General features: G+C 50.3%; 1 protein-coding gene across 3 annotated transcripts in view; it reads right to left on the minus strand.

The window, feature by feature from the left end:
- Positions 1 to 19,667, minus strand: part of LOC106613610 (probable methyltransferase TARBP1) — a 52,304-nt gene extending 32,637 nt beyond the window's left edge. For 2 of the 3 annotated variants that reach the window (XR_006756808.1, XM_045687057.1), the window contains exons 1-9: positions 18,592 to 19,667; positions 18,335 to 18,438; positions 18,154 to 18,223; positions 17,877 to 18,025; positions 17,441 to 17,493; positions 17,197 to 17,294; positions 16,820 to 16,955; positions 15,892 to 15,988; positions 15,642 to 15,731 (exon numbers count right to left, since the gene is read on the minus strand). Coding sequence is in view for 2 of the 3 variants with exons in the window: in XM_045687057.1 (XP_045543013.1) it covers positions 15,642 to 15,731; positions 15,892 to 15,988; positions 16,820 to 16,955; positions 17,197 to 17,294; positions 17,441 to 17,493; positions 17,877 to 18,025; positions 18,154 to 18,223; positions 18,335 to 18,438; positions 18,592 to 19,594 (1,800 nt within the window). In the remaining variant the exon portion in view is untranslated. Of the gene's footprint in view, positions 1 to 15,641; positions 15,732 to 15,891; positions 15,989 to 16,819; positions 16,956 to 17,196; positions 17,295 to 17,440; positions 17,494 to 17,876; positions 18,026 to 18,153; positions 18,224 to 18,334; positions 18,439 to 18,591 lie in introns of those variants that run through there. The other variant, XM_045687059.1, reaches the window with a different exon arrangement.
- Between the last annotated feature and the right edge of the window lie 2,188 nt (positions 19,668 to 21,855).

Here is a 21,855-nt window from a genome sequence, read left to right on the forward strand (position 1 = left end):
AGAACAGAGCTCTTCATTCCACCCCACACACAGTACCTGATTCCAGAGAACAGAGCTCTTCATTCCACCCCACACAGTACCTGATTCCAGAGAACAGAGCTCTTCATTCCACCCCACACACAGTACCTGATTCCAGAGAACAGAGCTCTTCATTCCACCCAACACAGTACCTGATTCCAGAGAACAGAGCTCTTCCCTCATTCCACCCCACACAGTACCTGATTCCAGAGAACAGAGCTCTTCATTCCACCCCACACACAGTACCTGATTCCAGAGAACAGAGCTCTTCATTCCACCCCACACAGTACCTGATTCCAGAGAACAGAGCTCTTCATTCCACCCCCACACAGTACCTGATTCCAGAAAACAGAGCTCTTCATTCCACCCCCACACAGTACCTGATTCCAGAGAACAGAGCTCTTCCCTCATTCCACCCCCACACAGTACCTGATTCCAGAGAGGAGCTCTTCATTCCACCCCACACAGTACCTGATTCCAGAGAACAGAGCTCTTCATTCCACCCCCACAGTACCTGATTCCAGAGAACAGAGCTCTTCATTCCACCCCACACACAGTACCTGATTCCAGAGAACAGAGCTCTTCATTCCACCCCACACAGTACCTGATTCCAGAGAACAGAGCTCTTCATTCCACCCCACACAGTACCTGATTCCAGAGAACAGAGCTCTTCATTCCACCCCACACAGTACCTGATTCCAGAGAACAGAGCTCTTCCCTCATTCCACCCAACACAGTACCTGATTCCAGAGAACAGAGCTCTTCCCTCATTCCACCCCCACACAGTACCTGATTCCAGAGAACAGAGCTCTTCATTCCACCCCACACAATACCTGATTCCAGAGAACAGAGCTCTTCCCTCATTCCACCCCCACACACAGTACCTGATTCCAGAGAACAGAGCTCTTCCCTCATTCCACCCCACACAGTACCTGATTCCAGAGAAGAGCTCTTCATTCCACCCCACACAGTACCTGATTCCAGAGAACAGAGCTCTTCATTCCACCCCCACAGTACCTGATTCCAGAGAACAGAGCTCTTCATTCCACCCAACACAGTACCTGATTCCAGAGAACAGAGCTCTTCCCTCATTCCACCCCACACAGTACCTGATTCCAGAAAACAGAGCTCTTCATTCCACCCCCACACAGTACCTGATTCCAGAGAACAGAGCTCTTCCCTCATTCCACCCCCACACAGTACCTGATTCCAGAGAACAGAGCTCTTCCCTCATTCCACCCCACACAGTACCTGATTCCAGAGAACAGAGCTCTTCATTCCACCCCCACACAGTACCTGATTCCAGAGAACAGAGCTCTTCCCTCATTCCACTCCCACAGTACCTGATTCCAGAGAAAAGCTCTTCATTCCACCCCACACAGTACCTGATTCCAGAGAACAGAGCTCTTCATTCCACCCCACACAATACCTGATTCCAGAGAACAGAGCTCTTCCCTCATTCCACCCCCACACACAGTACCTGATTCCAGAGAACAGAGATCTTCCCTCATTCCACCCCCACACAGTACCTGATTCCAGAGAGGAGCTCTTCATTCCACCCCACACAGTACCTGATTCCAGAGAACAGAGCTCTTCATTCCACCCCCACAGTACCTGATTCCAGAGAACAGAGCTCTTCATTCCACCCCACACACAGTACCTGATTCCAGAGAACAGAGCTCTTCATTCCACCCCACACAGTACCTGATTCCAGAGAACAGAGCTCTTCATTCCACCCCACACAGTACCTGATTCCAGAGAACAGAGCTCTTCCCTCATTCCACCCAACACAGTACCTGATTCCAGAGAACAGAGCTCTTCATTCCACCCCACACAGTACCTGATTCCAGAGAACAGAGCTCTTCATTCCACCCCACACAGTACCTGATTCCAGAGAACAGAGCTCTTCCCTCATTCCACCCCACACAGTACCTGATTCCAGAGAACAGAGCTCTTCCCTCATTCCACCCCCACACACAGTACCTGATTCCAGAGAACAGAGCTCTTCCCTCATTCCACCCCACACAGTACCTGATTCCAGAGAAGAGCTCTTCATTCCACCCCACACAGTACCTGATTCCAGAGAACAGAGCTCTTCATTCCACCCCCACAGTACCTGATTCCAGAGAACAGAGCTCTTCATTCCACCCCACACACAGTACCTGATTCCAGAGAACAGAGCTCTTCATTCCACCCCACAAACAGTACCTGATTCCAGAGAACAGAGCTCTTCATTCCACCCCACACAGTACCTGATTCCAGAGAACAGAGCTCTTCATTCAACCACACACACAGTACCTGATTCCAGAGAACAGAGCTCTTCATTCCACCCAACACAGTACCTGATTCCAGAGAACAGAGCTCTTCCCTCATTCCACCCCACACAGTACCTGATTCCAGAGAACAGAGCTCTTCATTCCACCCCACACACAGTACCTGATTCCAGAGAACAGAGCTCTTCATTCCACCCCACACAGTACCTGATTCCAGAGAACAGAGCTCTTCATTCCACCCCCACACAGTACCTGATTCCAGGGAACAGAGCTCTTCATTCCACCCCCACACAGTACCTGATTCCAGAGAACAGAGCTCTTCATTCCACCCCCACACAGTACCTGATTCCAGAGAACAGAGCTCTTCATTCCACCCCCACACAGTACCTGATTCCAGAGAACAGAGCTCTTCCCTCATTCCACCCCCACACAGTACCTGATTCCAGAGAACAGAGCTCTTCCCTCATTCCACCCCACACAGTACCTGATTCCAGAGAACAGAGCTCTTCATTCCACCCCCACACAGTACCTGATTCCAGAGAACAGAGCTCTTCCCTCATTCCACCCCCACAGTACCTGATTCCAGAGAAGAGCTCTTCATTCCACCCCCACACAGTACCTGATTCCAGAGAACAGAGCTCTTCATTCCACCCCACACAATACCTGATTCCAGAGAACAGAGCTCTTCCCTCATTCCACCCCCACACACAGTACCTGATTCCAGAGAACAGAGCTCTTCCCTCATTCCACCCCCACACAGTACCTGATTCCAGAGAAGAGCTCTTCATTCCACCCCACACAGTACCTGATTCCAGAGAACAGAGCTCTTCATTCCACCCCACACAGTACCTGATTCCAGAGAACAGAGCTCTTCATTCCACCCCCACAGTACCTGATTCCAGAGAACAGAGCTCTTCATTCCACCCCACACACAGTACCTGATTCCAGAGAACAGAGCTCTTCATTCCACCCCACACACAGTACCTGATTCCAGAGAACAGAGCTCTTCCCTCATTCCACCCAACACAGTACCTGATTCCAGAGAACAGAGCTCTTCCCTCATTCCACCCCCCACACAGTACCTGATTCCAGAGAACAGAGCTCTTCATTCCACCCCACACAGTACCTGATTCCAGAGAACAGAGCTCTTCATTCCACCCCACACAATACCTGATTCCAGAGAACAGAGCTCTTCCCTCATTCCACCCCCACACACAGTACCTGATTCCAGAGAACAGAGCTCTTCCCTCATTCCACCCCCACACAGTACCTGATTCCAGAGAAGAGCTCTTCATTCCACCCCACACAGTACCTGATTCCAGAGAACAGAGCTCTTCATTCCACCCCACACAGTACCTGATTCCAGAGAACAGAGCTCTTCATTCCACCCCCACAGTACCTGATTCCAGAGAACAGAGCTCTTCATTCCACCCCACACACAGTACCTGATTCCAGAGAACAGAGCTCTTCATTCCACCCCACACACAGTACCTGATTCCAGAGAACAGAGCTCTTCCCTCATTCCACCCAACACAGTACCTGATTCCAGAGAACAGAGCTCTTCCCTCATTCCACCCCCACACAGTACCTGATTCCAGAGAACAGAGCTCTTCATTCCACCCCACACAGTACCTGATTCCAGAGAACAGAGCTCTTCCCTCATTCCACCCCCACACACAGTACCTGATTCCAGAGAACAGAGCTCTTCCCTCATTCCACCCCCACACACAGTACCTGATTCCAGAGAACATAGCTCTTCCCTCATTCCACCCCACACAGTACCTGATTCCAGAGAAGAGCTCTTCATTCCACCCCACACAGTACCTGATTCCAGAGAACAGAGCTCTTCATTCCACCCCACACAATACCTGATTCCAGAGAACAGAGCTCTTCCCTCATTCCACCCCCACACACAGTACCTGATTCCAGAGAACAGAGCTCTTCCCTCATTCCACCCCCACACAGTACCTGATTCCAGAGAAGAGCTCTTCATTCCACCCCACACAGTACCTGATTCCAGAGAACAGAGCTCTTCATTCCACCCCACACAGTACCTGATTCCAGAGAACAGAGCTCTTCATTCCACCCCCACAGTACCTGATTCCAGAGAACAGAGCTCTTCATTCCACCCCACACACAGTACCTGATTCCAGAGAACAGAGCTCTTCATTCCACCCCACACACAGTACCTGATTCCAGAGAACAGAGCTCTTCCCTCATTCCACCCAACACAGTACCTGATTCCAGAGAACAGAGCTCTTCCCTCATTCCACCCCCACACAGTACCTGATTCCAGAGAACAGAGCTCTTCATTTCACCCCACACAATACCTGATTCCAGAGAACAGAGCTCTTCCCTCATTCCACCCCCACACACAGTACCTGATTCCAGAGAACAGAGCTCTTCCCTCATTCCACCCCCACACACAGTACCTGATTCCAGAGAACATAGCTCTTCCCTCATTCCACCCCACACAGTACCTGATTCCAGAGAAGAGCTCTTCATTCCACCCCACACAGTACCTGATTCCAGAGAACAGAGCTCTTCATTCCACCCCCACAGTACCTGATTCCAGAGAACAGAGCTCTTCATTCCACCCCACACACAGTACCTGATTCCAGAGAACAGAGCTCTTCATTCCACCCCACACAATACCTGATTCCAGAGAACAGAGCTCTTCCCTCATTCCACCCCCACACACAGTACCTGATTCCAGAGAACAGAGCTCTTCCCTCATTCCACCCCCCACACACAGTACCTGATTCCAGAGAACATAGCTCTTCCCTCATTCCACCCCACACAGTACCTGATTCCAGAGAAGAGCTCTTCATTCCACCCCACACAGTACCTGATTCCAGAGAACAGAGCTCTTCATTCCACCCCCACAGTACCTGATTCCAGAGAACAGAGCTCTTCATTCCACCCCACACACAGTACTTGATTCCAGAGAACAGAGCTCTTCATTCCACCCCACACACAGTACCTGATTCCAGAGAACAGAGCTCTTCATTCCACCCCACACAGTACCTGATTCCAGAGAACAGAGCTCTTCATTCCACCCCACACACAGTACCTGATTCCAGAGAACAGAGCTCTTCATTCCACCCCACACACAGTACCTGATTCCAGAGAACAGAGCTCTTCATTCCACCCAACACAGTACCTGATTCCAGAGAACAGAGCTCTTCCCTCATTCCACCCCACACAGTACCTGATTCCAGAGAACAGAGCTCTTCATTCCACCCCACACACAGTACCTGATTCCAGAGAACAGAGCTCTTCATTCCACCCCACACAGTACCTGATTCCAGAGAACAGAGCTCTTCCCTCATTCCACCCCCACACAGTACCTGATTCCAGAGAACAGAGCTCTTCCCTCATTCCACCCCCACACAGTACCTGATTCCAGAGAACAGAGCTCTTCCCTCATTCCACCCCCCACAGTACCTGATTCCAGAGAAGAGCTCTTCATTCCACCCCACACAGTACCTGATTCCAGAGAACAGAGCTCTTCATTCCACCCCACACAGTACCTGATTCCAGAGAACAGAGCTCTTCATTCCACCCCACACAGTACCTGATTCCAGAGAACAGAGCTCTTCCCTCATTCCACCCCACACAGTACCTGATTCCAGAGAACAGAGCTCTTCCCTCATTCCACCCCACACAGTACCTGATTCCAGAGAACAGAGCCCTTCCCTCATTCCACCCCACACAGTACCTGATTCCAGAGAACAGAGCTCTTCATTCCACCCCACACAGTACCTGATTCCAGAGCTCTTCATTCCACCCCACACAGTACCTGATTCCAGAGAACAGAGCTCTTCATTTCACCCCCACACAGTACCTGATTCCAGAGAACAGAGCTCTTCCCTCATTCCACCCCACACACAGTACCTGATTCCAGAGAACAGAGCTCTTCCCTCATTCCACCCCCACACACAGTACCTGATTCCAGAGAACAGAGCTCTTCCCTCATTCCACCCCCACAGTACCTGATTCCAGAGAACAGAGCTCTTCATTCCACCCCACACACAGTACCTGATTCCAGAGAACAGAGCTCTTCATTCCACCCCACACACAGTACCTGATTCCAGAGAACAGAGCTCTTCATTCCACCCCACACACAGTACCTGATTCCAGAGAACAGAGCTCTTCCCTCATTCCACCCCACACAGTACCTGATTCCAGAGAACAGAGCTCTTCATTCCACCCCACACACAGTACCTGATTCCAGAGAACAGAGCTCTTCCCTCATTCCACCCCACACAGTACCTGATTCCAGAGAACAGAGCTCTTCATTCCACCCCCACACAGTACCTGATTCCAGAGAACAGAGCTCTTCATTCCACCCCCACACAGTACCTGATTCCAGAGAACAGAGCTCTTCATTCCACCCCACACACAGTACCTGATTCCAGAGAACAGAGCTCTTCCCTCATTCCACCCCACACAGTACCTGATTCCAGAGAACAGAGCTCTTCATTCCACCCCCCACAGTACCTGATTCTAGAGAAGAGCTCTTCATTCCACCCCCACACAGTACCTGATTCCAGAGAACAGAGCTCTTCCCTCATTCCACCCCCACAGTACCTGATTCCAGAGAAGAGCTCTTCATTCCACCCCCACACAGTACCTGATTCCAGAGAACAGAGCTCTTCATTCCACCCCACACAGTACCTGATTCCAGAGCTCTTCATTCCACCCCACACAGTACCTGATTCCAGAGAACAGAGCTCTTCATTCCACCCCACACACAGTACCTGATTCCAGAGAACAGAGCTCTTCATTCCACCCCCACACAGTACTTGATTCCAGAGAACAGAGCTCTTCCCTCATTCCACCCCCACACACAGTACCTGATTCCAGAGAACAGAGCTCTTCCCTCATTCCACCCCACACAGTACCTGATTCCAGAGAAGAGCTCTTCATTCCACCCCACACAGTACCTGATTCCAGAGAACAGAGCTCTTCATTCCACCCCCACAGTACCTGATTCCAGAGAACAGAGCTCTTCATTCCACCCCACACACAGTACCTGATTCCAGAGAACAGAGCTCTTCATTCCACCCCACAAACAGTACCTGATTCCAGAGAACAGAGCTCTTCATTCCACCCCACACAGTACCTGATTCCAGAGAACAGAGCTCTTCATTCAACCACACACACAGTACCTGATTCCAGAGAACAGAGCTCTTCATTCCACCCAACACAGTACCTGATTCCAGAGAACAGAGCTCTTCCCTCATTCCACCCCACACAGTACCTGATTCCAGAGAACAGAGCTCTTCATTCCACCCCACACACAGTACCTGATTCCAGAGAACAGAGCTCTTCATTCCACCCCACACAGTACCTGATTCCAGAGAACAGAGCTCTTCATTCCACCCCCACACAGTACCTGATTCCAGGGAACAGAGCTCTTCATTCCACCCCCACACAGTACCTGATTCCAGAGAACAGAGCTCTTCATTCCACCCCCACACAGTACCTGATTCCAGAGAACAGAGCTCTTCATTCCACCCCCACACAGTACCTGATTCCAGAGAACAGAGCTCTTCCCTCATTCCACCCCCACACAGTACCTGATTCCAGAGAACAGAGCTCTTCCCTCATTCCACCCCACACAGTACCTGATTCCAGAGAACAGAGCTCTTCATTCCACCCCCCACACAGTACCTGATTCCAGAGAACAGAGCTCTTCCCTCATTCCACCCCCACAGTACCTGATTCCAGAGAAGAGCTCTTCATTCCACCCCACACAGTACCTGATTCCAGAGAACAGAGCTCTTCATTCCACCCCACACAATACCTGATTCCAGAGAACAGAGCTCTTCCCTCATTCCACCCCCACACACAGTACCTGATTCCAGAGAACAGAGCTCTTCCCTCATTCCACCCCCACACAGTACCTGATTCCAGAGAAGAGCTCTTCATTCCACCCCACACAGTACCTGATTCCAGAGAACAGAGCTCTTCATTCCACCCCACACAGTACCTGATTCCAGAGAACAGAGCTCTTCATTCCACCCCCACAGTACCTGATTCCAGAGAACAGAGCTCTTCATTCCACCCCACACACAGTACCTGATTCCAGAGAACAGAGCTCTTCATTCCACCCCACACACAGTACCTGATTCCAGAGAACAGAGCTCTTCCCTCATTCCACCCAACACAGTACCTGATTCCAGAGAACAGAGCTCTTCCCTCATTCCACCCCCACACAGTACCTGATTCCAGAGAACAGAGCTCTTCATTCCACCCCACACAGTACCTGATTCCAGAGAACAGAGCTCTTCATTCCACCCCACACAATACCTGATTCCAGAGAACAGAGCTCTTCCCTCATTCCACCCCCACACACAGTACCTGATTCCAGAGAACAGAGCTCTTCCCTCATTCCACCCCCACACAGTACCTGATTCCAGAGAAGAGCTCTTCATTCCACCCCACACAGTACCTGATTCCAGAGAACAGAGCTCTTCATTCCACCCCACACAGTACCTGATTCCAGAGAACAGAGCTCTTCATTCCACCCCCACAGTACCTGATTCCAGAGAACAGAGCTCTTCATTCCACCCCACACACAGTACCTGATTCCAGAGAACAGAGCTCTTCATTCCACCCCACACACAGTACCTGATTCCAGAGAACAGAGCTCTTCCCTCATTCCACCCAACACAGTACCTGATTCCAGAGAACAGAGCTCTTCCCTCATTCCACCCCCACACAGTACCTGATTCCAGAGAACAGAGCTCTTCATTCCACCCCACACAGTACCTGATTCCAGAGAACAGAGCTCTTCCCTCATTCCACCCCCACACACAGTACCTGATTCCAGAGAACAGAGCTCTTCCCTCATTCCACCCCCACACACAGTACCTGATTCCAGAGAACATAGCTCTTCCCTCATTCCACCCCACACAGTACCTGATTCCAGAGAAGAGCTCTTCATTCCACCCCACACAGTACCTGATTCCAGAGAACAGAGCTCTTCATTCCACCCCACACAATACCTGATTCCAGAGAACAGAGCTCTTCCCTCATTCCACCCCCACACACAGTACCTGATTCCAGAGAACAGAGCTCTTCCCTCATTCCACCCCCACACAGTACCTGATTCCAGAGAAGAGCTCTTCATTCCACCCCACACAGTACCTGATTCCAGAGAACAGAGCTCTTCATTCCACCCCACACAGTACCTGATTCCAGAGAACAGAGCTCTTCATTCCACCCCCACAGTACCTGATTCCAGAGAACAGAGCTCTTCATTCCACCCCACACACAGTACCTGATTCCAGAGAACAGAGCTCTTCATTCCACCCCACACACAGTACCTGATTCCAGAGAACAGAGCTCTTCCCTCATTCCACCCAACACAGTACCTGATTCCAGAGAACAGAGCTCTTCCCTCATTCCACCCCCACACAGTACCTGATTCCAGAGAACAGAGCTCTTCATTTCACCCCACACAATACCTGATTCCAGAGAACAGAGCTCTTCCCTCATTCCACCCCCACACACAGTACCTGATTCCAGAGAACAGAGCTCTTCCCTCATTCCACCCCCACACACAGTACCTGATTCCAGAGAACATAGCTCTTCCCTCATTCCACCCCACACAGTACCTGATTCCAGAGAAGAGCTCTTCATTCCACCCCACACAGTACCTGATTCCAGAGAACAGAGCTCTTCATTCCACCCCCACAGTACCTGATTCCAGAGAACAGAGCTCTTCATTCCACCCCACACACAGTACCTGATTCCAGAGAACAGAGCTCTTCATTCCACCCCACACAATACCTGATTCCAGAGAACAGAGCTCTTCCCTCATTCCACCCCCACACACAGTACCTGATTCCAGAGAACAGAGCTCTTCCCTCATTCCACCCCCACACACAGTACCTGATTCCAGAGAACATAGCTCTTCCCTCATTCCACCCCACACAGTACCTGATTCCAGAGAAGAGCTCTTCATTCCACCCCACACAGTACCTGATTCCAGAGAACAGAGCTCTTCATTCCACCCCCACAGTACCTGATTCCAGAGAACAGAGCTCTTCATTCCACCCCACACACAGTACTTGATTCCAGAGAACAGAGCTCTTCATTCCACCCCACACACAGTACCTGATTCCAGAGAACAGAGCTCTTCATTCCACCCCACACAGTACCTGATTCCAGAGAACAGAGCTCTTCATTCCACCCCACACACAGTACCTGATTCCAGAGAACAGAGCTCTTCATTCCACCCCACACACAGTACCTGATTCCAGAGAACAGAGCTCTTCATTCCACCCAACACAGTACCTGATTCCAGAGAACAGAGCTCTTCCCTCATTCCACCCCACACAGTACCTGATTCCAGAGAACAGAGCTCTTCATTCCACCCCACACACAGTACCTGATTCCAGAGAACAGAGCTCTTCATTCCACCCCACACAGTACCTGATTCCAGAGAACAGAGCTCTTCCCTCATTCCACCCCCACACAGTACCTGATTCCAGAGAACAGAGCTCTTCCCTCATTCCACCCCCACACAGTACCTGATTCCAGAGAACAGAGCTCTTCCCTCATTCCACCCCCACAGTACCTGATTCCAGAGAAGAGCTCTTCATTCCACCCCACACAGTACCTGATTCCAGAGAACAGAGCTCTTCATTCCACCCCACACAGTACCTGATTCCAGAGAACAGAGCTCTTCATTCCACCCCACACAGTACCTGATTCCAGAGAACAGAGCTCTTCCCTCATTCCACCCCACACAGTACCTGATTCCAGAGAACAGAGCTCTTCCCTCATTCCACCCCACACAGTACCTGATTCCAGAGAACAGAGCCCTTCCCTCATTCCACCCCACACAGTACCTGATTCCAGAGAACAGAGCTCTTCATTCCACCCCACACAGTACCTGATTCCAGAGCTCTTCATTCCACCCCACACAGTACCTGATTCCAGAGAACAGAGCTCTTCATTTCACCCCCACACAGTACCTGATTCCAGAGAACAGAGCTCTTCCCTCATTCCACCCCACACACAGTACCTGATTCCAGAGAACAGAGCTCTTCCCTCATTCCACCCCCACACACAGTACCTGATTCCAGAGAACAGAGCTCTTCCCTCATTCCACCCCCACAGTACCTGATTCCAGAGAACAGAGCTCTTCATTCCACCCCACACACAGTACCTGATTCCAGAGAACAGAGCTCTTCATTCCACCCCACACACAGTACCTGATTCCAGAGAACAGAGCTCTTCATTCCACCCCACACACAGTACCTGATTCCAGAGAACAGAGCTCTTCCCTCATTCCACCCCACACAGTACCTGATTCCAGAGAACAGAGCTCTTCATTCCACCCCACACACAGTACCTGATTCCAGAGAACAGAGCTCTTCCCTCATTCCACCCCACACAGTACCTGATTCCAGAGAACAGAGCTCTTCATTCCACCCCCCACACAGTACCTGATTCCAGAGAACAGAGCTCTTCATTCCACCCCCACACAGTACCTGATTCCAGAGAACAGAGCTCTTCATTCCACCCCACACACAGTACCTGATTCCAGAGAACAGAGCTCTTCCCTCATTCCACCCCACACAGTACCTGATTCCAGAGAACAGAGCTCTTCATTCCACCCCCACAGTACCTGATTCTAGAGAAGAGCTCTTCATTCCACCCCCACACAGTACCTGATTCCAGAGAACAGAGCTCTTCCCTCATTCCACCCCCACAGTACCTGATTCCAGAGAAGAGCTCTTCATTCCACCCCCACACAGTACCTGATTCCAGAGAACAGAGCTCTTCATTCCACCCCACACAGTACCTGATTCCAGAGCTCTTCATTCCACCCCACACAGTACCTGATTCCAGAGAACAGAGCTCTTCATTCCACCCCACACACAGTACCTGATTCCAGAGAACAGAGCTCTTCATTCCACCCCCACACAGTACTTGATTCCAGAGAACAGAGCTCTTCCCTTATTCCACCCCACACAGTACCTGATTCCAGAGAACAGAGCTCTTCCCTTATTCCACCCCACACAGTACCTGATTCCAGAGAACAGAGCTCTTCCCTTATTCCACCCCCACACAGTACCTGATTCCAGAGAACAGAGCTCTTCCCTCATTCCACCCCACACAGTACCTGATTCCAGAGAACAGAGCTCTTCATTCCACCCCACACAGTACCTGATTCCAGAGAACAGAGCTCTTCATTCCACCCCCACACAGTACCTGATTCCAGAGAACAGAGCTCTTCCCTCATTCCACCCCACACAGTACCTGATTCCAGAGAACAGAGCTCTTCATTCCACCCCACACACAGTACCTGATTCCAGAGAACAGAGCTCTTCCCTCATTCCACCCCACACAGTACCTGATTCCAGAGAACAGAGCTCTTCATTCCACCCCACACAGTACCTGATTCCAGAGAACAGAGCTCTTCCCTCATTCCACCCCACACAGTACCTGATTCCAGAGAACAGAGCTCTTCCCTCATTCCACCCCACACAGTACCTGATTCCAGAGAACAGAGCTCTTCATTCCACCCCCACACAGTACCTGATTCCAGAGAACAGAGCTCTTCCCTCATTCCACCCCCACACAGTACCTGATTCCAGAGAACAGAGCTCTTCCCTCATTCCACCCCCACACAGTACCTGATTCCAGAGAACAGAGCTCTTCCCTCATTCCACCCCCACAGTACCTGATTCCAGAGAACAGAGCTCTTCCCTCATTCCACCCCCACACAGTACCTGATTCCAGAGAACAGAGCTCTTCATTCCACCCCACACAGTACCTGATTCCAGAGCTCTTCATTCCACCCCACACAGTACCTGATTCCAGAGCTCTTCATTCCACCCCACACAGTACCTGATTCCAGAGAACAGAGCTCTTCATTCCACCCCACACAGTACCTGATTCCAGAGAACAGAGCTCTTCATTCCACCCCACACAGTACCTGATTCCAGAGAACAGAGCTCTTCATTCCACCCCACACAGTACCTGATTCCAGAGAACAGAGCTCTTCATTCCACCCCACACACAGTACCTGATTCCAGAGAACAGAGCTCTTCCCTCATTCCACCCCCACACACAGTACCTGATTCCAGAGAACAGAGCTCTTCCCTCATTCCACCCCCACACACAGTACCTGATTCCAGAGAACAGAGCTCTTCCCTCATTCCACCCCCACACAGTACCTGATTCCAGAGAACAGAGCTCTTCCCTCATTCCACCCCACACAGTACCTGATTCCAGAGAACAGAGCTCTTCATTCCACCCCACACACAGTACCTGATTCCAGAGAACAGAGCTCTTCATTCCACCCCCACACAGTACCTGATTCCAGAGAACAGAGCTCTTCATTCCACCCCCACACAGTACCTGATTCCAGAGAACAGAGCTCTTCCCTCATTCCACCCCACACAGTACCTGATTCCAGAGAACAGAGCTCTTCATTCCACCCCACACAGTACCTGATTCCAGAGAACAGAGCTCTTCATTCCACCCCCACACAGTACCTGATTCCAGAGAACAGAGCTCTTCCCTCATTCCACCCCACACAGTACCTGATTCCAGAGAACAGAGCTCTTCATTCCACCCCACACACAGTACCTGATTCCAGAGAACAGAGCTCTTCCCTCATTCCACCCCACACAGTACCTGATTCCAGAGAACAGAGCTCTTCATTCCACCCCACACAGTACCTGATTCCAGAGAACAGAGCTCTTCATTCCACCCCCCACACAGTACCTGATTCCAGAGAACAGAGCTCTTCCCTCATTCCACCCCACACAGTACCTGATTCCAGAGAACAGAGCTCTTCCCTCATTCCACCCCACACAGTACCTGATTCCAGAGAACAGAGCTCTTCATTCCACCCCACACACAGTACCTGATTCCAGAGAACAGAGCTCTTCCCTCATTCCACCCCACACAGTACCTGATTCCAGAGAACAGAGCTCTTCATTCCACCCCACACAGTATCTGATTCCAGAGAACAGAGCTCTTCATTCCACCCCCACACAGTACCTGATTCCAGAGAACAGAGCTCTTCCCTCATTCCACCCCACACAGTACCTGATTCCAGAGAACAGAGCTCTTCATTCCACCCCCACACAGTACCTGATTCCAGAGAACAGAGCTCTTCATTCCACCCCCACACAGTACCTGATTCCAGAGAACAGAGCTCTTCCCTCATTCCACCCCCACACACAGTACCTGATTCCAGAGAACAGAGCTCTTCCCTCATTCCACCCCCACGGTACCTGATTCCAGAGAAGAGCTCTTCATTCCACCCCCACACAGTACCTGATTCCAGAGAACAGAGCTCTTCATTCCACCCCACACAGTACCTGATTCCAGAGCTCTTCATTCCACCCCACACAGTACCTGGTTCCAGAGCTCTTCATTCCACCCCCACACAGTACCTGATTCCAGAGAACAGAGCTCTTCATTCCACCCCACACAGTACCTGATTCCAGAGAACAGAGCTCTTCATTCCACCCCACACAGTACCTGATTCCAGAGAACAGAGCTCTTCATTCCACCCCACACACAGTACCTGATTCCAGAGAACAGAGCTCTTCATTCCACCCCACACAGTACCTGATTCCAGAGAACAGAGCTCTTCCCTCATTCCACCCCCACACACAGTACCTGATTCCAGAGAACAGAGCTCTTCCCTCATTCCACCCCACACACAGTACCTGATTCCAGAGAACAGAGCTCTTCATTCCACCCCCACACAGTACCTGATTCCAGAGAACAGAGCTCTTCATTCCACCCCACACACAGTACCTGATTCCAGAGAACAGAGCTCTCTCATTCCACCCCCACACAGTACCTGATTCCAGAGAACAGAGCTCTTCATTCCACCCCACACACAGTACCTGATTCCAGAGAACAGAGCTCTTCATTCCACCCCACACAGTACCTGATTCCAGAGAACAGAGCTCTTCATTCCACCCCCACACAGTACCTGATTCCAGAGAACAGAGCTCTTCCCTCATTCCACCCCACACAGTACCTGATTCCAGAGAACAGAGCTCTTCCCTCATTCCACCCCACACAGTACCTGATTCCAGAGAACAGAGCTCTTCCCTCATTCCACCCCACACAGTACCTGATTCCAGAGAACAGAGCTCTTCATTCCACCCCACACAGTACCTGATTCCAGAGAACAGAGCTCTTCATTCCACCCCACACAGTACCTGATTCCAGAGAACAGAGCTCTTCATTCCACCCCCACACAGTACCTGATTCCAGAGAACAGAGCTCTTCATTCCACCCCACACAGTACCTGATTCCAGAGAACAGAGCTCTTCATTCCACCCCACACAGTACCTGATTCCAGAGCGGTGTTCCTCTAGGTAGAGACTCGTCTGCTCTGAAATGCACCAGCAAACTAAACACATCATCCAACGTCACTGAGGTCTGCAAAAGATGGCACAAAGATAATCTGTTTAGGAACTGCTATTTTCATGTCATTTGTACACTGACAGCTATAATCTCTTCTTCAACACTGTATTTGGGTGCAAAATGTCATCACTTTGCACCAAAGTCGCACAGCCTAAAACACATCATAGTGTCTTACCACATCTGTCAGGGAGAGGGTACTGTTTAGCAGGAAACACTGGGCAGCTCCTCTCAGTAGCACCTGGTGGGTGATCATAGTGCAGCGGAGCACCTCCCTGAGATACCACACAGAAACCATTAGGGACAGTTTCCCAGACACACATTGCCCCAGCCATCGACTTGAACAGTCTGTTCAATGGAGATTCATAGAATCCACACATCCACACCAAGAAATGCCACTATGGTGATAATGAACAAGAAATAACCTCATGTCAAGTTAGAGTCTAGACAATGTCTGCATCTGAAATGGTACCCTATTCAGGCCGTCAGGGCCCAGGAGAGGGCAGGGAGGAAGGTGGGACAGGGCCCAGGAGAGGGCAGGGAGGAAGGTGGGACAGGGCCCAGGAGAGGGCAGGGAGGAAGGTGGGACAGGGCCTGAGAGAGGGCAGGGAGGAAGGTGGGACAGGGCCCGAGAGAGGGCAGGGAGGAAGGTGGGACAGGGCCCGAGAGAGGGCAGGGTGGAAGGTGGGACAGGGCCCGAGAGAGGGCAGGGTGGAAGGTGGGACAGGGCCCGAGAGAGGGCAGGGAGGAAGGTGGGACAGGGCCCGAGAGAGGGCAGGGAGGAAGGTGGGACAGGGCCCGAGAGAGGGCAGGGAGGAAGGTGGGACAGGGCCCGAGAGAGGGCAGGGAGGAAGGTGGGACAGGGCCCGAGAGAGGGCAGGGAGGAAGGTGGGACAGGGCCCGAGAGAGGGCAGGGAGGAAGGTGGGACAGGGCCCGAGAAAGGGCAGGGAGGAAGGTGGGACAGGGCCCGAGAGAGGGCAGGGAGGAAGGTGGGACAGGGCCTGAGAGAGGGCAGGGAGGAAGGTGGGACAGGGCCTGAGAGAGGGCAGGGAGGAAGGTGGGACAGGGCCTGAGAGAGGGCAGGGAGGAAGGTGGGACAGGCTACCTGAGAGCTTGCAGGCCGTCAGGGCCCAGGAGAGGGCAGGGAGGAAGGTGGGATAGGGCCCGAGAGAGAAAGAGGACGGGGACAGCACACCAGTGTTGAGAACCTAGCCGCTGGACAAGCTGCAGCAACACAGGACCTGGGGAGATAGAGGATCGACATTACAGACCATCTCTGATGAACAGTCATTACTGTCACAACAAGCTACAGTACAAACATCTGGCTCAAGTTCAGTTGGGAGAAAACTTTATTGAAATGTACATGAATTTGTCCAATAATAAGAACCTTGATTTTCCTCTGCAAAACGTTGTGCTACGGTGTATCCTACTGAACATGGCCCAGGTTATTCAGTGCCCTGTGAGGAAGCTCTGTTACAGTACCTCTGTTCTCCTGTGGCAGGCTGCTGAAGAACGTGACCATGAAGACCTGCAGCTTGACTCCCAGCTCAGGACACTCTCCTACACTCTGTCCTGCAGTCCTGGAGGTTAAGAGACATACCCCTCCTCAACAGTCACTCTAAATAGGCCTAACTCACTACTTCATCACTAGCAGAAACGGCATCATCTATCAGTCTATAAATCAACATTGTGTTTTGCTGTTGTGCTGCTATGAGCGCTGGCTCACCTGTGAAAGAGGGAGCTTTCAGACATCACATCCATAAAAGGGCCCACAATAAACTGAGGAACAAAGGATAGGAAGATGTCATCTCTCATACACTAACCACCTACTGTCCCTCAACATCTCACCACCAAAACAACAAACAGAACAACGACCGCAAACCCACCACTACTGAAAAGGAAGTGGCTGACTATTGGACAGTACATTCCCAATCTGTCCCTCATACCATCACGCTCACCTAATCATCCCCCTCCTCTCCCCTGTAACTATTCCCCAGGTCGCTGCTGTAAATGAGAACGTGTTCTTAGTCAACTTCCCTGGTAAAATAAGGGTTAAATAAATAAAATAAACATAAACTAATAACATAGAAAAGGGAAAAAAATATTGAATGAGGTCAGTCTGGGTTGATGTTCTAACACTGACTGACAACTGTACCAGGTACCTGTGAGAAGGCCTGGGCGAAGGCAGGGCGTCGGAGCACCTGGAGTTCCAGCAGGTGATCCACTCCCTCTCTCATGACGGACTTGTTCTCACTGTGGAACATACGCTGGTACACAGCCAGCAGCCATGACGGGTGGAACAGACTGACGCCTGACAGAAGACAGATGGACGATTGGTAGGCAGTATTTAGCGGGATTTAAAAGGTTTGGGTTGTCACCTTATGGTTGAGACAGACAGACAGACAGACAGACAGACAGACAGACAGACAGACAGATCACCTTGACTATCATTCGCTGCTGTTTGGATCAATGTATGGATTCTGTTGAGCACAGGGCGGACCACATGAATCTACACAACACAGAGGAAAGGAAATAGTTCTTTATAATGGTGTTAGAAATGCATGTATAATGCATTATGAAGAGGGCTTCTATAGCAAGTGTTATCCATGTTATACCTTACCTGGTTCTCCTCCAGTGTCTCCATAACCAAGGCATAGTCCTCCCAGAACTCTCTGAGCAGCTTGCTTCTGTCTGGGGCCCATCTGAATATGATCTCCTCATTATCTGCAAAGGACTCACATAGTTACAATTAGCTTCAACTATACAGTTTTAGAGACTTGAGTATTATTCTGTATAGTGAAGAACATGTTTTCATATGGGTAATATTATAATCAAGCTTGTCTGACTGAATGTCAGTCACATGTATCAGCATCTTACCTTCACTTGACACTGAACTGCTTGGAAACTCAAGCGCCTCATCCTCTGACAGAGCGACACACCTTTTCAGCAGGTACAACGCTCGCTTCCGGGACACGTTGTCTCTGTGCGTCAGTCCATCTTGTAGAATCCTCCAGAACTGCAAAGATCTACGAGGGTCTGGTCGAGTACAGCTCAGACTTTGAGGAAGGGTGTGTTGCTGTAGTTTAGCCGGAGAGAAGAGATAGTCCGAGAGAGCTGTAAAACACAGCAAAGTGCGTCCTGTCACCACAGGTGAGGTTGTGTTTGAGCTGTCACTCTTGTGCCAGCTACACAAATCCTGTAAAATGAACTGGAGTGTACTCGCTATCCTATCCTCGCTGTAGCTGTTGAGGAGAGTGAAAATAAGCCGAACGGTGATTTTGGAGACCAGAGCATCCGATAACGTCTTGATACAGGACAGGGCAGATGAGAGGATCGACGTGGTCAATTCTTCGTTGGATGAGAGAGTGGGTAGGATGACTGACATGGCTTCGATAGCCACGTCGATACCCAGCCGCCCCTCACCCTGGCCGGGATGCTCTTCCTCTGTCTCCCCGTCTGGCAGCTGGAAGGATGGCAGGACAGTGCGGGCGACTCGCCCAGAAACTGCCGTGTCACACAGGGTGTTGATGCAGACAGACAGAAGCCTGCACACAGCGTTGGTGATTTCAGCCCTTCCATCTTGCACACTTTTACCTTTGCATGCCCCGTCTCCGTCAGAGACTTTCAAGAGAAGTGGTAAACATTGTGTCCAAATGATCGATTCAACTTTTCGTAGAAAGATGTCTCTTTTTGCAGTTGAAAAGGCAACTTTGTCGCCATCGTCAGACTGGGGTAGTTTACCAATTCCATCAATGAACGTTGTCAGTGCCTCTACTCTTTCTGTGTCCGGCCACGAGTCAGTTGTCCAGCACAACGTGTTAAACAAAGTATCCCGATCATGGCAACTTGATAAAAGGGCATTGATTAAAATAGAAGACATTTCAAAAGCCTACTTCAATGTGTTCACAGAGATTCACACATGACCTCTTGTTTCTTGTCGGTATGTAGTAAACTTCCTGATACGTAACTCACCATTGCCAAACGCAACTCTCGCGAGAGAAATACATTTACAGCAACCCAAAGCTTCAAACTAGCCCAACTGCACCATATTTGCAAATATGTATATAAATACATGTGGCTCACTTAACCTGAGAAGAAAGAATTATTGTACTCTACACAACTCTCTCTATATATATCCTGCAAGTGAAAAAGTGTTTCATATTTCAAACATCCCTAATCTGAGACAGACCCCCACCACTCACATGTAACCTTTATTTAACTAGGCAAGTCAGTTAAGAACACATTCTATTTACAGTGATGGCCATCCACCCTACCCCGGCCAACCCTACCCCGGCCAAACCCAGATGACGCTGGGCCAGTTGTGCGCCGCCCTTTGGGACTCCCAATCACGGCCGGATGTGACACAGCCTGGATTCAAACCAGGAACTTTAGTGATGCCTCTTGCACTGAGATGTAGTGCCTTAGACCACTGCACCGCTCAGGAACCCAAAATAATTATTGTCAGATACAAAATCTTTCCCCCTCTCTTTCTCTCGCTCTATTAATGGCAGGTGCACTTGGTGCAACATCCAGGACATCAGACTGATTGTGTTGGGTGGTTGAGGCAGGACATCAGACTGATTGTGTTGGGTGGTTGAGGCAGGACATCAGACTGATTGTGTTGGGTGGTTGAGGCAGGACAGTCAGACTGATTGTGTTGGGTGGTTGAGGCAGGACATCAGACTGATTGTGTTGGGTGGTTGAGGCAGGACAGTCAGACTGATTGTGTTGGGTGGTTGAGGCAGGACAGTCAGACTGATTGTGTTGGGTGGTTGAGGCAGGACAGTCAGACTGATTGTGTTGGGTGGTTGAGGCAGGACTCAGACTGATTGTGTTGGGTGGTTGAGGCAGGACGTCAGACTGATTGTGTTGGGTGGTTGAGGCAGGACAGTCAGACTGATTGTGTTGGGTGGTTGAGGCAGGACATCAGACTGATTGTGTTGGGTGGTTGAGGCAGGACATCAGACTGATTGTGTTGGGTGGTTGAGGCAGGACATCAGACTGATTGTGTTGGGTGGTTGAGGCAGGACATCAGACTGATTGTGTTGGGTGGTTGAGGCAGGACAGTCAGACTGATTGTGTTGGGTGGTTGAGGCAGGACATCAGACTGATTGTGTTGGGTGGTTGAGGCAGGACAGTCAGACTGATTGTGTTGGGTGGTTGAGGCAGGACAGTCAGACTGATTGTGTTGGGTGGTTGAGGCAGGACAGTCAGACTGATTGTGTTGGGTGGTTGAGGCAGGACAGTCAGACTGATTGTGTTGGGTGGTTGAGGCAGGACATCAGACTGATTGTGTTGGGTGGTTGAGGCAGGACAGTCAGACTGATTGTGTTGGGTGGTTGAGGCAGGACATCAGACTGATTGTGTTGGGTGGTTGAGGCAGGACATCAGACTGATTGTGTTGGGTGGTTGAGGCAGGACATCAGACTGATTGTGTCGGGTGGTTGAGGCAGGACATCAGACTGATTAGTATTAAGACCGTACCATAGACCAGTGACGTTCAAACTTTTTCAGCGGGAACCCCATTTTCTCTGCCAGAATTTCTGGGGACCAAATTTTTTTCACAATCATTTCCTAATGACATCACCCCATGCCCCACCTCTTTAAGGAATACCTGGGATAGGATAAAGTCATCCTTCTAACCCCCCCCAAAAAAAAAAGATAGATGTACTATTGTAAAGTGGTTGTTCCACTGGATATCATAAGGTGAATGCACCAATTTGTAAGTCGCTCCGGATAAGAGCGTCTGCTAAATGACGTAAATGTAAATATAATTTCAAACTCATGACCTTAAAATCAGTACATTCGATTTTTACATCAAATAACCTTCAATTCATAACATTTATCTCTTATCAAAATGAAAAGAAACCAGTAAATACGTTTAATCAAGTAACATTTTCTAAATATCTCTCAAAAACGTTGTATATTGTCCCATACAATAATCCATACTCTTAAATGTTTGTTTGGCGACACCACTGCAGTTCCCCCTCAACCCCACTAGGGGTCGCAACCAACTTTGAATACCACTGCCATAGACTGTAATGTATCAAAATAAAGAGATCATAACCTCGTCAGATCAGGATTCTGGCTTATTGTATCTAATCCAAAGTGCACCAGTTACACACTATAGTAACAGAGGTA

The sequence above is a fragment of the Salmo salar genome, chromosome ssa01, assembly GCF_905237065.1.
Source record: "Salmo salar chromosome ssa01, Ssal_v3.1, whole genome shotgun sequence".
NCBI classification, from domain to species: domain Eukaryota; kingdom Metazoa; phylum Chordata; class Actinopteri; order Salmoniformes; family Salmonidae; genus Salmo; species Salmo salar.